Below are 17,800 nucleotides of genomic sequence, written 5' to 3'. Positions count from 1 at the left end.
TTTTGTCTCTATTGTTATCAACATGAGATAAATGAGAAGTTCAGAACAGTGCTTGACTGCCCTTGATCAAGGACTGAGCAGCAGGTAAGGGCTAACGCCCCATTCTGGCATAGCATAAAGCACTCATTTATCTTAAAGCATCTCTCAACAGCTCCACAACTTTCTGCCCTGATTTGAGGCACCTGAGCAGATTGCTGCATGGAACCTTGTTACAATTCAGATGCACACAGAAACAGACCAAGAACTGTGTCATTAAACATACTGCATTGGATGCTCACATTTCCTGCTGCTGTTGTTTTTAACCCCAAGCAGCTGTATCCTTCATCTGAAAAAAAGCTGAAGCCTCATCATATAAAATAGATTTTATTATAAAAGTAAAATTATGCCATACACAGGTAATTTTTCTGCCAGAAAAAAAAAAAAAAATTCATATTACAGTTTTAACAATAAAATAAAGTCCAGAGTAGGAATTTAAAGAACCTCTCCGGCTGCCTCTGGCTGCATGCTCTCCCCATGGTTGTTCTCATGCAGCACAGCTTTTTGGAATGGTTCTTTTGAATCACTGTTGCTTTTCCTCTTCTCTCCGTGGCCGTTTGCGAGGATTCATTTCAGTACCTTCTGCATTTTGGGTGACAGGTGGAGGCTGCACATCTCGGAAGCCCTGAGGCTGTAATATATAAGTGAAATCATGTGATATTACTTCTATAGATACAGAGCATGAGTAACTCTAGTTCCCAGAAGACCAGAATGAGGCATGATGCTATCATTTATTTTAGAAGAGTGGATGCAGAATGCTTCTAGATGAGGTTAAGCTCAGAACTGAAAGGTTTTCAATACAGGTGGCCACTAGTTACTGTCTCTGCTTCCTTTCACCAGTGATGCTACCATTTGCATTTTACTCTAACAACCCCTGACTACACAGCAGTGCTTTTCTGCAAATTAACTTATGCTGCTTATTTAAATAAATTAAAAGCCAAATCCTTCAGCCCAGATTCAAGCCAAACTCCTGCAGAACAAGGAGATGAGCACTGGATTAACTGCCTCAGCCATCTTCAGAAACAGCACTGAAAATCTTCTGAGACCTCCTTCTGTTTCATGCGTCTATTTAATGAACTGAAAACACTGAGGAGACACTGTAAGAGAAGCGGACACCTCATCTGGCCTTTGCAGTCAGCAGGGACAGTCCCTGCACAGTGATTTATGGGACACAATGGGCTGAGTACTTTTAACTGCCAAAACCTAAATGTAGAATTGAAAACTAGATGCTGCTACATAGTAGAGAGCTTAAGGTGATCTATTCTGCTTCGTACCATTGGTATTTTCTGTTACATTACCTCACAGTTTGATGATCTTACAAGATTTTAGAAGATGGAAGAGCTGAAAAATCAGTTAGCTAAATGTCATCAGTTATTACATAACACTGAGACGTTATGTGAAGCCTTCAACTGCCTTATCTCCAAATGCTGTGTAGGGAGCATTGCTGACAGCTGAGTGAAGGACTCACTGTACTGCAAACTCAAGAGAGGAAAAAGTGTTAATCAGAAAAAGAAATTGTTCTGAGGATCCTAAGTGCTCAGGTCGAGACAACACAGGGCTGAGCACACTTCAGGAAGGCTGACACTTCAGGTTACTGCAGTGAGAAAAATCAGGGAGAATTACTACCAGATGTGTGACTTTTTCAAAATGCCACTATGTCCTGCACCAAAATGAAGCCAAGATAAGACCAATCACAATGTTTTGCTTGTGCCTCATCTCTGTATTTCTATTTCTAAATGCCTCACCTCATGTAGCCTGCTATGTTTCGAAGGGAGCAAACAGCAAGAGGTGCCACGAGGGCAGGACCTGTGCGGTCCCTCTGCTATTTTGAGCAACTCAAGTGTTATTCTAAATAGCATAATGGGGAATCTTCAAGTTTAGTGTTTCACTGCTGCTTGCATCTAATCTCTGCTATTTCCCTTAGGCACAAAGGTGGATCAAAGCCAAGAATCCACTTAATCTAGCATGCTAGACTCTCAGTAAAAGCATTCCAGGGGCTATAAAGGCCAGAACAAGATGAACCAGGCTGCTCAGTATGGTCGTTTTGCGTTTGGTTAAAGGCATGTACACAGCCTCTCTCCAGTGAGAAAGAAAACAAGAATTTTTAAGTACATGCAATGCTTGTTAGCAGTTTAATATGGAGAAAACATGGCTAGCAGAACTAAGGCTGAAAAAGGCTCCCTTGGACCTGCACAGCTCCCACCACAGATGTGCCCATCTTGGGTTGCTCTTCAGTGTTTCCTGGCACCTACAGACTACACCAGAACTGATGCCTTTATTACTTTAAAGGCATTCTCATTGTTAGTCTGACAGACTCTGCAAAATTCAGGGAAATATGAACAATTCTTACTCACAATACAAGTTCTGGATCCCTATTTTTCATGATCAGATAATCAGGTCATATTACCTGGGAAATTTAGATGAATCAGATGAGCCATTTACTCCTTTGTGCTTAAATCAATTCACATTTCTATACTCTGCACTTAAGAATGAATCCTCATCAGCCTATGAAAGAATTATTTGATAGGTGTTCCATAGCTTCCAGGCTTGCTCAGACTGGTGGCTGATCTGCCAATGTGCTGGAAAAGAAACAGCTGGAAAAGAACTGGAGCTTCAGGCACTCAGTCCCATACTTCTCCACCAGTGTACAAGCACTGATCAACCAGAGGTCAGAAGTACCAAACTATCTGATTTGCACTGAATTTAATGGCAGTTATAATCCTATGCATCTTAGATGTTGTTGTTTTTGTAAAATTGTCTGCTGTTTATACACAGATGTCCTGCATCATACTTGGAAGCACTGAACACATATTTACATCTTCCAGTTTAACTACTGAGATGAGAATGAGAAATGGTAACAGCAAACAATTATTATCAGACCTGCTTTTCATGATAGAAACATTGATAATGCATTTTTTACTCATAGAAACATCTGAAGCAGCTCAACAGGATTAAAGGAAAAAACACAGGGATAGTCTGAAGTTGTAAGTAATCTTTGGTTAAGATACGCTCTCCAGTATACATCAAGATTGTGTACATTCACGTGGATGAAGACAGCATAGCTGTTCTATAATATGCATAAAGCTGAAATGGCAATTAAACTAAGAGAATCCAATATTTGGCAGCTGCACAGACAGGGCTGCACAGCTGCATCACATGATCTAAACAACCTTGGGATGTGGTCCCATTTTCCTGTCCAGTCTTTACAGAACTGATAAACAAATAAATAAGTAACTAAAAATAGTGGGAGCATTTAGAGCTGAAAAAAAAACCCTTGAATTCTGCTCAATATCTTGAGGACCTCATTTTAGGGCAGCATTAAAATCTGCAGGAAATGCTATGGCAACGTGTTTCCATGAGGACACAGAGCAAACAGTTATGGCATGTACCTATGTATCAGTCATTTGAAGACACAAGAACGGAGTGCTTGTTTTTTAACTTATAATCAGCTTAAACAATACATATTCTCAATATGTATCTAAGCACTCAACAAAAGTAAACTATCACAGGATTTCCCTAGGGCTGAATGAGGACTCCAGCTGGAATCTCATCATACAGTAACAACAGAAGAAAAAATACATACTTCTGTATATATGGCCTGGCCATAGGGTCACCAGTAGGACAGAGCTGTGAAAGACAGAAGTACAACCTCTGTTGTGTCAGGCAATGAACAGGCAGAGATCTGGAGGTCTCTGGAATGCCGTGAATGATTCTGGTCAGCCTTGCCCTAAAAATGACAAATCGGAACAGATGCAGTTTCCCCAGCCACTGGGGAAACAAACAATGTGACGGGAGAAAGCAGCTTGGCATCCTGAAGGAAGGCTCCAAGTGCAAGACTCTCCTCTGTAATTGTACTTAGGCCAAGAGTTGACATGAAGGGCAGATAAACTGTGCAGCACTGGGACAAGCAGAAATGGGCACAGGTTGCCTGTAAATCTGATGGTTAATCTGGAAACATCCTGGTGTTCCTGGCTACCTTCAGGAAGAAGCTGAAAGGCAGCACGAAGAAAGCGAACAGCATTCTCAGGTCTGCCAGCGTCTGACAATTTCTTTACATCCAACACTTCGTTCCCATCTCTGTATGTCCATCCCAAGAGAAATACTAACTGTAATGTTATATGGTATGGTTGACTCCTTCTGACTCGGTGATTTGTACAATGTTGCCAACCTGGTTTAAAAAAAAAAATAAAAATTATTGTCCGTGGATATGATATTAAAAAATCATAAGCAACCAAATGGCCAGACCCAAGTTTTCCCCCAGTCATTGATAGGTGACCAGTGGAATCTGTGTGTGCATTTTCACAGTGGTCAATTAAATTCTGGATGCCAAAATCCCATCCCTGTGCGACCTGTCAGCTCAAGTACAATTCAGACCTGCTAACAAAGAGCAATCAATTAGCCTTGTTTCAGTACAGTAATTCCTCACATTCTTGGAACAATATCAATTCTGAATTAATTTCAAATGGCACTTTCTTAAAATGCAAACAAAAACGATTTTAAGCACAATTCTCCATAAAGCAACTATTTTTTGCTTGGCCTCTCAACGCTGGGAGATACCCACAAGAATTCAAAAACTTCCAGGGAGTTTTTCTCCCTAGGTGTTTCACAACCTGGCAATAGAACCGAGCGGATGCAGAACGAGAACAAAATGTTCTGTTTCCAAGCCTGACCTTGCCAGTGACATACAGCATAACCTGCAGTAAATAGCTTTTCTTCTATTTCTTCTCTAACACTTCCTTGGCTTCATGCATTTAGAGTCTAAGCAGTGCATCCTGACTTGAGCTCACGCTGCACGTAGCCCAGCAGGTACTTGCATCATACAGAGAAGACTGCAAAACACCTCAACAGCAAGGGATTTTTCAACCAGCTCTAAGGCTGTTAGTTTGCACCGTGCCCACCTGCACAAAACTACACCAATGCAAAGCCAATAAAGTGTTCTCTCTGTACCAGGACGGTCTGCCAAGGATCCTGTTAATTATTTTTGTTTTTTTCTTTTTTTTCTCCCTGAGGTGCCATTCTATTAGAGAGCACGTAATTACAGCCTGAGGAACACTGCCACTTCATATTAGCCACGCAGGGAATTCCTCAGAACATCTAAGTGGTGGGTTGTACTTTACAAAATAGCCTAAATCCAAAGCTGCAGAAGCCATGCTTTCACAAGCGCTCAGCTGGAGCTCTGCTGCATAACTCTGACTCAAAAGGATCTTTCCTCACTGCACTGAGAACCCTTGTAATTAAGCTCTGACATTTCCTGTGCCAAAGAAAAGAGATGGGTCTCGTACTTAGAGTGCAGTAAAAAAAGACAAATGGATCCTCAAATGGTCATCTTTGCACCTCAGGAACCCCAAAACAAGATTAACCACAACGGATCATCAGGCCCAAGTAGCTTATGCTACAAACGCAGCAGAATCTAGCTACTTCTGCTTTTTACAGACATGCAACTGTAACCCAAACTGCTCTGCTTCCGCAGGCCTTGCTCCCTATTAGCTGCATATTTATAACAGTAAATGAAACATGTCTGCCTGTCCTTGGCTTTATTTCTGGAACCGACACCTCCCAAATTACTGGCTGCGTTGCAGAAGGAAAGGAAAAAAAGCTCTTCACTTCTGATATACAAAATTAACTTTTGTTCATTCTGTAATCATCATGTTGATGCAATTTCTCCCTTATAAAGACTTAACTAATCAGTGCAAATTTAATTCTAAACTAAACAGCCAGCTGTAATCATTCTGCATTGCCTTCACCCTCGGAATTCTTAGAATTTAAAAAACAAAATTCCACAAGAAAGTGTCACTGCTCTTCAAGTTCAACAAGCAGAACTGTGCACTACAACATTCCAGCAGCATTTTTGTTCACTGTTTGCAAAAGGATTAAAAAATCAAATGAAGGCTTCTTAAGTCCCAAGTTGCAGCACTGTGATACTAAAATGCAAGTCGAACCCAAATGACCAAGGAATAAAAATATGCTTGTAATGCAGCAAAGAGGTGAAAAACGTACCAGGAAACAAAACAGATCTCACTGCAACAGGCAAAACCTTGTACCATTTTTAGAAGGGCCATCTTCTCCCCTTGGGCTTTTAAGCCCATCTCCCATAGGCGCACTCTGCACTGTGAGTAAGGTGGCTCTCTTTCCAACCCTCCACAGCTGACTGTAGCTTTATGCAGCTGCTCAGTTCTCCAGAGCCATTGGGTGACATTTAAAAGCAGAAAGAGCCAACAGCTGCCACTGAGGTGCAGGGCTCAGTGGGCCTGTAGTCTTCCTAAGAATTAGTATGTAGATGGAAAGCCCTCTTGAGCATCAAATGAATTTACACGGACTGCACCATGCGGACTGAAGTACAGAAATTCCATTCCCTGCTTGCAAAATATGGTGAGACTGAATTTTTGATAGAGCTAAACTCCCACAGAAGCAAGGATTCTTGTGTCTGAGCAAGTGCCACTACAATGACTTGGTTGGCCATGGCACAGCACCTCAGCAACAAACCACAGCAAAAAGGAAAAGCACAACGGTGCAGCTCACACTGCTTAGCTCAAACGAGACTTTTCTTGATCTTCAACAGCCTGGGTCACAGAAGACCAAGGACAAAAGTCAAATTTAAAACCCTGCTTGGCCATTAAAGCCCATTTGAAAAAGATCCAATGTCACACTTGTCAGTCCTACTGCATACCTTTCCTGGCCTATATTTTCACTCACCTCTGAGTGTTGTCCCAGTGAAAGATTAAACGCACGGTAGCAGCATGTCCCCAGCTTTCTCCTGCATAACAGAAATTTATTCATCTCCTTTAAAAAATAGCAGCTTCATAAATTGAACTGAAAGTAAACCAGTCTTAAAAAAAACAAAACAACACCAAAAAAACACGATTAAGCCCATGTATCTTTCTTGCATAAACAACTCCCATCTTTTTCATACATACAAGGATTTCACATCTAGTTCATCAAATAGACCAAGACAATGAATAATCTCTGTGTTTTATAGAAAGCTTGATGCAACACCTCTGTATCTGTAGAAGAAATGAACATGTACCTCATAAAGGACAGGTACGAGACAAATCCTGAAAAGAGGCACCATGAAGAAAAGATCTTTCTTATTACTGTAAAGAAGTCTACGTAGTATGTCTAAATCCTACTTCAAAATTGTGGCATTCTCTCTCTCAAGCATAGTCAGAGCAAACATCACTCCCTTTGGGATACATGCTTTGGGAGAAAGTCAATGATTATTGCAGTATTAAGGGCCCCTGAAGCAGTCTTCCACTTCTGACAGAAGAAAGCAAACGAACACAAACATAAGTGAAGGGAAAAGAAAAAGAGAAGGAAGGTTGGAATGTATTTCATGGGAAATGGCCCTTCTGTTTCAGCTCAAACCTGGCAAGCTCAGACAATTTACAGACAGATTTTTTACTGGGTGTTTTTTTCTGTTTGTCCCGTGAGACATTCAGCAGTCTGAAGATGGATTAGATTTTAAAGGAGTCGTTTGGGTTAAGTGCCACAAGCCTGCAGCAGCTCTAACTTCTGAATCACTTATTTGTTGGATCTCCATCATGTCAACAGGCCCACATGCCCTGTGTGCTCTGGTATTCATTAAAGCATGGAGAAGGAAAATGTGATTCAATGATAGGGAAGACCTGGACCCTCTGGGCGTCCTGCCAGACTCTGTTCCATTATACTGAAATTGAGATTAGAGATTTTGGTTATCAGATACAGTTCTGAGTCAGAGATCAAAACGCATTTTACAATGGGTACAAATTCCACACCAGCACGTTTCCAACTATATTGAACATGAGTGAAAAATGCTACCATAAAATGAGACATTTCTGAGTTAAAACTGTTTGCAGATTAATATTTGACCTCTTTTCTAAATATATCTCATAGAAATGTCTGGGAACAGCCAGCTTAGCTATCACCAGTGAGAAAGAGAGCTGCCTTCCATAAGGCTTTGACTTAATACCTTGCAGCATCTGTGCTTTTTTCCCCCCATCATAATTAAGAACTTCCCTTCTGCTAGGAAGATGAGTAAGAGTTTAGAGATTAATGTTCTTGTAAAATCTTAGAAATTTCTAAGGCTTACCAGTCAATGAGGGGAAAAAAAATATGTAGGGGAGGCAATAGGATTGGTTTTACTTGGGTTCTGCTCCTGACCCTCCCCTCAACAGCTTCATTGGCTAAAAGCAACCATAGAAAAGCATGAGGTTCTTCACCCTTTACAATGAGGCTTTTGAAACAGCATCCCTTAAGAGTGGGTCATAAAAACCATCCTGTAATCCATCAGCTCAATGTTTGTACTGAGTCTTTGGAATAAATTCACATCCCACTGAAAGCAGCTCTGGAGCACTCCAAAGTACACTTGAGATACTGCTGTTTAGGATGAGCAGAACACCTCCTCGCTGAATCTTTTACCAGCTGCTACAAACCCTCAATTCTGCAAGAGTGGATCCCATTTAGTTTAGCTACACCATGTGGTTGTGCATATTCTGGTGAGAGTCACAATCAGTTCATGGTCAATAGGAAGTTACGTCAAATTACACATCTGTAAAAATAAGTACATGCACCAGACAATACCTGATGTCTTTGAGTTGTAGCCTACTCTGAATCCTTTCACACTCCTTCCTGTCCCTATGACTTAAACACAACAGATCTCAAACACTGCTGGTTATTTTTTTAAGATGGAATCTATCAGCTTTAATTCAGCTTATAGCCAGAAAGGCTGCTAAAAATAACTAATACTTCAGAGAGCAAGAGGCAAATACAACAAAAAGGGCCAGGTACTGAAAGCTGGTTCTTTATCTGCATGCACAGCTCAAAGTTCCACATTCTCCAAGGAGATGATCTGTATTTGCTCATCTTATCTTACATCTGTGCCAAATGGTTCAATGCCTGCACAGACACTGAGAACATCTCTGCTTTTGTTCCGTCTCCTTTCTCTCCTTCCTCTGCAGAACAAGAGGTTCATTACTTAATTCACAGAAACTGAAGCAGTGCACAGATAATTTGTGCCCTTTAACTGCATCACAAAATAACGTAGTTACAACCTGTAAGAAGAAAAAGCTCAGCATTTAACTCCTAATTTGTCTATATCTCTACTTCAGAAGAACTGTTGTATTTTCCCCTGTGACCACAGCAGAAGACTCCATCTGAGGTACTCTGCTCATCACAGGGCAAAATGGAATAGTCTGAAAAGAACTTTAATTCTCTATGGGCAGGCTGTAGTTGAGGATCTCACACAGAACTTCCCTCTGTATCATAACTGCAGAGATTAATGGGTAGATGGTTCCAGCTGTGCACCAAATATGAAACACTTCTGTTTCAAACAGTAAATGGAAACATGTTCAAGTGTAATGGCAAAACAAATGATTTAAATTTCATTGGAGAGGCAGTGGATGATTCTCGGGATAACTTCAGTGTATTCTGAGGTGTGTGACCACAAAGCTGTGGACATGAGTTCTTGTTATTGTTTAACTTATTCATCACAGTCTTTCTGGTAGAAGTTTAAAGCCCATACTGCCATTCCTACATTCTTTGTATGATCCATCACCAGCCAGTTTCATCTCAATTACCTCATCTGCCAGCAGCTTACTTATTATTTAAACAGTTGAGGCTTACCTGGCCCACTTCTGGCAGAAAATGGGTTGGGAGACAAAGAAACAGCTCAGCCAGCACGAAGGATGTGGCAGCGACCTCCAGCAGGGCTGCTGGCCTCCTTAGCTGACACTGCTGCAGCTGGAACACCTCCACAGCCTACCATTCTCAGGGGAAAGCTGCAACGCATTTGCTGCAGGTCTAAATCTAACTCCTAGTCTTCATACCATGTGCTTCTCTTAGGGTGTGATACTGTCTCCTTAAAGAACACTGATAGATCTAATTCACAGTTTACTAATAATTTTTTGTTGTTGTTCCCGATGCCAAAAGTAAGGAAATCATGCACAGTGCAAAAGCTAAACACCTACCTAATGCAGGTACCAACATGGACTGGTTTTGTCCAAACCTGGTTGTCATTTGGTTTGTCAGAACAACCTGAAAGAGGAAACAAGCAAATAAACAACATTTCCAGAAAACAGTTTGGGAGGGAAGGCTGGCATTTCTAAAAAGTTTTTATCAATCAGGTAGTTACTTGAGCAAAACTCCTGCCATTGAAATGAAGCGTTTGTGTTAACAAGAAGAAACTAGAAAGGCCCCCCATCTTTTCCTCAATAGCCAAAACAAAATAAGAAAACTCTGAAAAGTGTATTTTCAGTTTGCATGAAAGGAGCATTAATTTCATTCAGGGTTAAATAAAAATAAAAACAAAACCAACTCCCCCTAAATTCTTCCTTCCTGAGGGACATAACTTGTATCTCCCATTGTCTTTGTACTGAATACCATTAGGATCTGTATTTAGATGCATGTGCCTTGTACTAGCCCTCTATAAAGAGGTAACAGTTCAGTCACCGTGGCTAAAGTGAACCTGATGCTGCACAAAGCAGGGATCAACCCGGTGATTAACAGAACTGCTGCACCTCGTAGTCTAAAAATGCGCAAGAGTACAACACAAAGCAGGATGGAAGGGAACAGACAGAGCGGGGGAGTGTTTTCGCAGCACGAATCACTCGTAGGAGGTTCACAGACAGTCTAGGTTAGATCTCTGGTAGAAATGAGGGTGGGTGAGACAGAAAAGAGCCAGGAATATTAATTGCAAAGTTCATTAAAAATGAAGAATAAAAAAAAATGGTATCTATCTTAAACTGCAGGGATTTTCACTCTCTGTCATGCCTGTAGCCAGAAAAGAGCTCTGAGCACACGGGGCTCACACCAAAACATTCCTATAGCTGAAAGCCTTGAGACACAGCCTGCACATCTGAGAAAGGTTCCTCATCCTGAGCAGATGATAACAATTCCACCAAGGCTGCCCATCTCATTGTTGGAGAATGGTTGTTTCTGGGCATTCCAGCACAACCCAACTGAGTTCAGCTTTAGAAACTGAAGAAACCTGCTTCCTGCCATATCAGAGCACTCAGACTGCCCAGCTTTGCTGCCAGTCAAACAATTTCTGGCATGCCAGTTGAATTTAATTCCACACAGCTTGCAAACAGTCTAACTCAAATACTAACAAGAAGGTCACCGAACCAAACCATTTCTGAAGCCCTGTGATTGATTACTTCTTTATCAAGTGTTTATTTAGCAACTGTTTGTATTAAACTGCTCACTTGTTCAATAGAAAAGTTATGTTTCCCTTGAACAAAGAAAAAGAGGCTATACAATGACAACCACTCCCTTTCAAGGTCACCAGGTACCCAATTTATGAGTGAAAGCACTCAGAACAGGAGGCTGTGCAAACAAAGCAGTCACATAACATCTGTCTCCCTTGGTGCCCACACCAAAAGGAGGAACCTCCATAATTCACATCACGAAGGAGAGGGGGAACACTTTCAGCAGTAAGCACAATCACTGAACCAAAGCAGAGCTGTGCTCCTTCTCTTCCTGCAGCTAACAGAGGATGCACAAGGGAAGGCTTATTTTTAGCAGTTACGAACAAAACCAATTGCACGAGAGAGTTGTGGGCGCAAGGAAGCAAATCACCTGGAAACAGCTACAGGAGCAAGCACCATTTTGAGACCGTGTAAGCTCTAATTCCTGAACAATGCTTTTCTGTACTTCAAAAGACTTGTCAAAACAACTTCTGGAACAGATGCAGCTTCTGAGTGCCATCTGCTGGCTACCGGCTGCACCTTGGTGGGCCTCCGCACCGGCACAAATGGTGCAGCAACAATGCCCAGGAAGGAAGCAATGGGCTTCCACGGGTGCCAAAACAGCAAACCCAACTCCAGCAGGTAATTGCTTTTCCTTCCTAGGAACAGATTTATTTTTACACCAACAGGAGTTGTTGTAACTGCTAAATATTCCGAAGTATTTTATTGCATGTGCGCTTTGCAGGCAGGAAAGAGTAAAGAAGCATTCTATTTCCAACCTTGTCCTGCAAGAAGATTATGTGAAACCATGACAAAAATGACATGCTAGGATTTGAGATTCCCAGGACGCTTTTTATTCAATTTTTACTTATTTTGGCAAGACCACAATTTTTCCATCTACCCAGTTTTGCCTGTGCTATCTATCTACGCTTCCAATCAAACTGACAAACGTTACAGTAAAGGACATCCCTTCAGCTTTACTTTGCTGTCTGCAGACAATTACAGATCACACTGGCTGTATTCTTTGTTATGCATTTATTCCCAGGTAACTCTTTTATGGTGTAACTCTGCCCCAGACCTACCGCTGCCTTGTGATCATTTGCTATGATGATCAGCTGCTGTGCCAGACCATTCAAAAGCCGTGTTCGAAGTGAGAGGTCCTCAAAATCATGGCGAAAGGGAAATGCAATTCCATCAATTACCACCAGTCGGACCTAAATACAGAAGGAAAGGAAAAAACGACCACTGCTTTCACAATGAAGAGCTGTAAGATTCCTTCTTAAGAGCTTCGGAATGTTTTGTACGAGGTAACACAAAATTTGATGCTCTGATGTGTGTGACAGCATAAACTGTTACTGGAGACAAACAGCAGCAAATCAGTGCAGGGTAAAGAGCCCTTAGCTCCAAACACGCTGGTAAGTGCAGTACTGCATTGTGCACATAAAGCTCAGAATGCATCTGCATTAGCTTGAACAAAATGTTGCTCTAAACCTTTCCATTATTTAATTCAGAACAGAGCTGCTGTTCCAACTCTTTCCAGTTTCAAATCTCATTCACTTAGAGCTCATTTATCTCTGGTACAGAATACAACATGACAAAGCTGGACTTAAGGCCTTGAAGAAAAGCTGTAGAGGAAAATCAGAAATGTACTTTTGTCAACTCTCCACAAACACTATTTTACTTTACCTTCTCCCTCAAAAAACAAAGTCCAAACCATAGCTAGAAGACGTGCTGCTTGCAGTCATCGTTAAGATCATCAGATTCTGTGGGTCCTGTCTGCTTTGCAAACATGCATTTTAACTGATGCCTTAAGATATTCCAGATGCTATGTAATGGAGCTGAGTATCTGCCTTGCCTGGAGATGTTTGCTTTGCTTATTAATTATCGCTTCTGTAGTGATCGTTAGTTGAAGGTAGAATAAAATGCTGCTGCAGGCTCATCACACTCGAGACACTGTGCAAACATTAGTGTGGGATTTTGATTTCTACTAACTTCATTTGCTGTGACTATTCTGATGACACATATTTGTCTGAAATACAGAAGGGAGATGGACTGCCCCAGTGTTCACGTGTTGTCTCTGAAGTCCCAAATATCTACAAGTTCTTGCATCAACGTACAAGACAAGCTGGAAAAAAGAACATTCTGATTTTCTGTATTATTGATTTAATTTGTTACAGGAAAGTAGCTTTGTGGCTGGAACATACAAGCCTGCAACAAACACCATGCTGTGAAATGGCCCTGAGGCTGCAACTGAAAAAAAAACCAACAAAAAACCAAAGAACATCAAGTAGTCAGAACTAAAATATGATGTTCTCCTGCTAAAATTCTTTCTGCAAATTCATTTCTATGAGCCTCTTGAGTAATTTTTTGACTGGAAAAAAACAATCAGTTTAACAATCTGCGCATGACTCATACTAGAAGGGAATATTTACACAGTTCAATTACTTGCCTATCAGATTAATATAGCAAGGTAAGATGTGAGTTAGTTTACTTTCTCCTGGTTGCATTTGTTTCAAAATAGCAAATAATATGGCCTGGTTTTGCTTTAGATCTACTTGAGAAAGCTTGATAACACGTGCCTTTCACACGTCAGTTTGTCTTTACATGACATAATGAATTATTTTTATTATGACAATGATATTTTCTAACTTTTTTTCATATTATTGGTATTTCTCATACCAACAAGCTCTGAAAGTAATGCATATTACCCACTGTCTCTCTTACAACTACGTATCCTCTCCTTGGAGGTATTCCAGTAGTTCCAATCTCAGCACCAGATCTGCAGAGGGATCACACTAATTTTAATGAGATCTGGACTTCAAGGAGCAATCTGTCAAGTCACTTGCAGCCTGTCCAAGGAATCACCAGAAGGTCGTACGGTTTTCCTGCAACCTTCAGTATTTCAGGCTCCAGGCCAAGCATCCATAATCAGCACAGATGGCACCAAAGAACTGCAGCCCAGCGTAACCGCGCTAATGAAGCCATGTACTTTCCACAAGAGCAAACACAACAGGGCACCGTTAGCAACTGGCAGAGAAAGGGAAATACCAGACTATACTAAGCAAAAGCAAGACTCCCATCTGTGCTTTCAAGATCATAACAGCTTCCAAAAATGGAAATGAGATGCAAAACACAATTTAACTAAACAACACTGATTTGTGCTCTGATGCAATGAGGCAGAAGTTTTGTTCTCCAAATCCTGCTAGGGAGCGATCTGCTATGTAGAGATCTGCTATGTACAATCTAGAAATCTGGGAAGGAGGTGGAAAAAATCTGCCTTGCTATAGCATTCCACTAAGAACTAGATACTAGGCAGCTTTTTGGCTGCAGTCCACCCAAGAGTTAAGCTGCAGGCTTTCGTTGCTTGTAGCAACAGAAGATGTACTGGAAAGAAATCAGAGTCACTTTCTGGATGCCAAGATGTGCAGGATGCTCTCAGTTCTTCTTCTGGGAGGAAAAAACTGGCACTAGGTCTTTCTGATCCCCTGCACAGTGGCCACATGCAAACAGTTCAGCATCCTGTACAGTAGTTTTGTGATGTTTTCTACTTGAGTGATTGAAGAAATATAACCTTTGTGGCAACACCAGATCCAGTACCTTTGCCTGAAAGTTGAGATTCAGGATGGTGGCAGCATTGGTAACCAAAGTTAATTACTCTCAAGAGTCATGGGGACTGGAACAGAAAGCAAACAAGTAAGCAAACTTTACATTTGTAGTCTGGCATCAGCCAATACATTATTGCTAAGTTGATGAAGTACCAATGTGTTACTCTTATGATATCAGAGTATTCCTGAAAGCATCTAATGCAAAAGTGAGTGTTATCTTCAGGTAACTCCATGATAACCCTTACCTTTCAGTTCTGCAATAACTCTTACCTTTGAGTGCTCTGAAAGAAAGTCTGGGAGGAGATAGACCTGTGCTAGAAGCTCTATGTAGTCACGGCAACGGAAGTAATATATGTGAGAAAGGATACTTTCCAGAGTAAAAGTCTCCAAAGCTTTTAGATGATCTGAGAATAAACAGATGAATAACCAAGTCAACAACCTGTAGGTACAGGCATACTGCTGCCCTAGTTATTCCACCATTCCACATATAGCAACAATAGCAGCAAACCTCCCAGAAACTCTGCTAAGATAAACCAGTGAAGGTAAGGAGGCAGAAAACCTATTTTCCATCTGGTTTGAAAGTCAGGAGGGTAGTGAGCAGATGTTCGCTCAGCGTTAGCACACGGACACACTGGAGCCTCCAAGGGAGTGCTCAAAAAATGAAAAATTAACTCACGAAAAAGAATTCTTCAATCACTTTCAAACCAGAGCACCACAATGAAACATCACACAGAAAAAAAAGTTACTCTTAGATGAGATCAGCTCAGTCTGCACTATGGCTCTACAGTCACACTGACGCAGTTGCGGGTATGATACATAGAGATGGAAGTAAAAGGCTGGCAGCAAGAACTGCTTAAGCAAGCACTGCTTCTGAAACCCTTCAACTGCAAAATTCACTCTTTGGAAGTGGCCCACCAGACAGAAAAAGTGATTTAGCAACATACCTTCTTCTTGATGAGCTTCAGCAATAAGCTGGCAATGCCGCACGCAGGCAGTTGCAATATCCGCTGCTCTGTCTACCATAAAACTGCCTTCAGTATCAATGAACACTGCTTCCCCAGCTACACCCCCAAAGCATTCCGGGATCTGGACATCCACTGCCAGCTGCATACTGCCATGGAAAACAAAGACAGAAAGATAAATAAGTACATTACAAATCTCCCCCTCCAAACTTGTTACATTTCTGCCAAGGAACAGTGCCAGGAAAGAATAGGGCCATAACAAGGTGAACTCTCACCATCCTTAAATTCAACAAAGAAAAGTGATTCTCAGTTGCACAGAAGTAATCTAAAAAAACCAAATACCATAATTGTGTTTTCCCAACACCAGGTGCTCCACAGATCTCAGTAATTTTTGTCAGTTGCACACCACCTCCCAGAATGTTGTCCAGCGCTGAACAAAAGGTGATGATGAAGCCCTGTGCTTGCTCTTCTTCCAGAAGTTCCAGAGCTGTGCACTTCCTGGTGCTGTCTGACCCCCCAGCCGTCTTTGCTGCATCACCAGCACATTCCTGCCTGACAACCTGTAATGCTTCCAGTGCCTCTTCTTTGGAGACCCCAATTTCTAGGAGAGACAAAGTCGTGAGAAGTTACTTTGTTTTTACAATTTATTTAGAATACAAACAGAAAACACAGCTTGTTTGGCAGAACCTGATACTTCTGTTGCGTGACTCAGAATTATTAATCTTTTTAGTATAAAACGCTTGCCAACACATTCAGAACTAATGATCCGATAGCAGAAGAACTTGGAGCAGCTGAGGCGTCAGGAGGCAATGAGCAATCTGCAAAACGGCCGTCCACAGCCACACTTAGGATCAGGGAGAGCAGTTCCCCTGCTGTGCACTGAGCGTGCTGCTGAATAACCTGGTCTGAAGCAAGAAAGTCCCTGAGAGCAGTCGGGCTGCCGGACAGCGGGCAGCAGCAGCACCCACAGATCACAGTGAGCAGCAGGGCAGAGCAGGGCCGAACGCAGTGCCTGCAAATGTCTTCACATGCTTACAGCGTGTTACCACTGAGGGCCGCCCAGCAGACTGACAGGCAGGCTTCAGCCTCCTGAAAAGCAGTTCTTGTAACTTCATAAAGGTTCATTTCGTGTAATGCGTGCAGCTAAGAGGAGGAACGTGACAGTGTTTTATTTCCAGTGCTTATCGCTCAGTATAACCAGTGACCGCCTCATTTCCCTCTAACCTGGAGGTGCCCCAGGTCCCACAGGGAAGCTGCCACAGTACAGACACCAGGACGGGTAACACACTTCAGCCTCTCAAGGTGCTTCACGAGCATTAAGCCCTGACACGAGCATTAAGCCCTGACACGAGCATTAAGCCCTGACACGAGCATTAAGCCCTGACACGAGCACAGCCCCGCCGCAAGGCGCTTCCAGCTCCCGCACGGGAAGCGGGCCGAGCCGAGACACGGAACGGCCTGCAGGCCGGGGAGAGCCCGCCCCGCGCCGGTACCTTTGCTCAGCCCGCACGGACCGGTCTCCAGCAGCTCCTGCGCTGTTTGGAAGCCGGCTGCCAGCAGGCGGGCGCGCAACGCGGGGCTCAGCGGCAGGCTGCCCACGTCCCGCTGCATGCCGCGCACACCGCCCTGCGCGGCGCCAGCGCGGCTCTGACGGAGCGGCCCGTGCGCATGCGCGATGGAGGGGGAGGGGGCAGTCAGGGAAGTGTCTGCGCGCGCGCGGGCTGTGAAGGCGCGAGGCGTGTGCGCACGTGACCGGGGCTGCGGCCGTTGGGCGGTGGCGGCGCGAGGCCCTGAGGGAGCGGCGAGGAACGGCGAGCGGTGCTGCGGCGGGTTTGGTGGCCGTGCGGAGGGAATGGATCAAAGAGCAGCGGTGCCGAGCTAGTCGTGAGCCAGAGGCGGTGCCGGCTCTGTTCTGTCTTTGCTCGTATGCCTACGCGGCTCTCTGGGTGGCCCGGTGGCCTCCTGCGTCTTCTCCCTTAGTAGGGCTCTGCCCGAGCCCGCAGGCAGGCTGTGCTCAGGCAGCTCGGAGCAGCCAGCA

At 43.0% G+C, this 17,800-nt stretch overlaps 1 protein-coding gene across 1 annotated transcript; it reads right to left on the bottom strand.

Moving 5' to 3' along the window:
* Nucleotides 1–559: 559 nt before the first annotated feature.
* Nucleotides 560–17,373, bottom strand: RAD51C (RAD51 paralog C; the record flags this gene model as incomplete). Its single annotated transcript, XM_079545027.1, has 9 exons — nucleotides 560–667; nucleotides 4,144–4,204; nucleotides 6,730–6,790; nucleotides 9,978–10,044; nucleotides 12,278–12,409; nucleotides 15,071–15,204; nucleotides 15,745–15,911; nucleotides 16,105–16,363; nucleotides 17,256–17,373. The coding sequence occupies 9 exons, from the start codon at nucleotides 17,371–17,373 to the stop codon at nucleotides 560–562; spliced, it is 1,107 nt and encodes a 368-aa protein (XP_079401153.1).
* Between the last annotated feature and the right edge of the window lie 427 nt (nucleotides 17,374–17,800).

This window comes from Tetrao urogallus (assembly GCF_951394365.1).
Source record: "Tetrao urogallus genome assembly, chromosome: 20".
NCBI lineage: Eukaryota > Metazoa > Chordata > Aves > Galliformes > Phasianidae > Tetrao > Tetrao urogallus.
The sequence above is the reverse complement of the archived record's forward strand: the minus strand, read 5'-3'. Positions and strand labels throughout refer to the sequence as shown.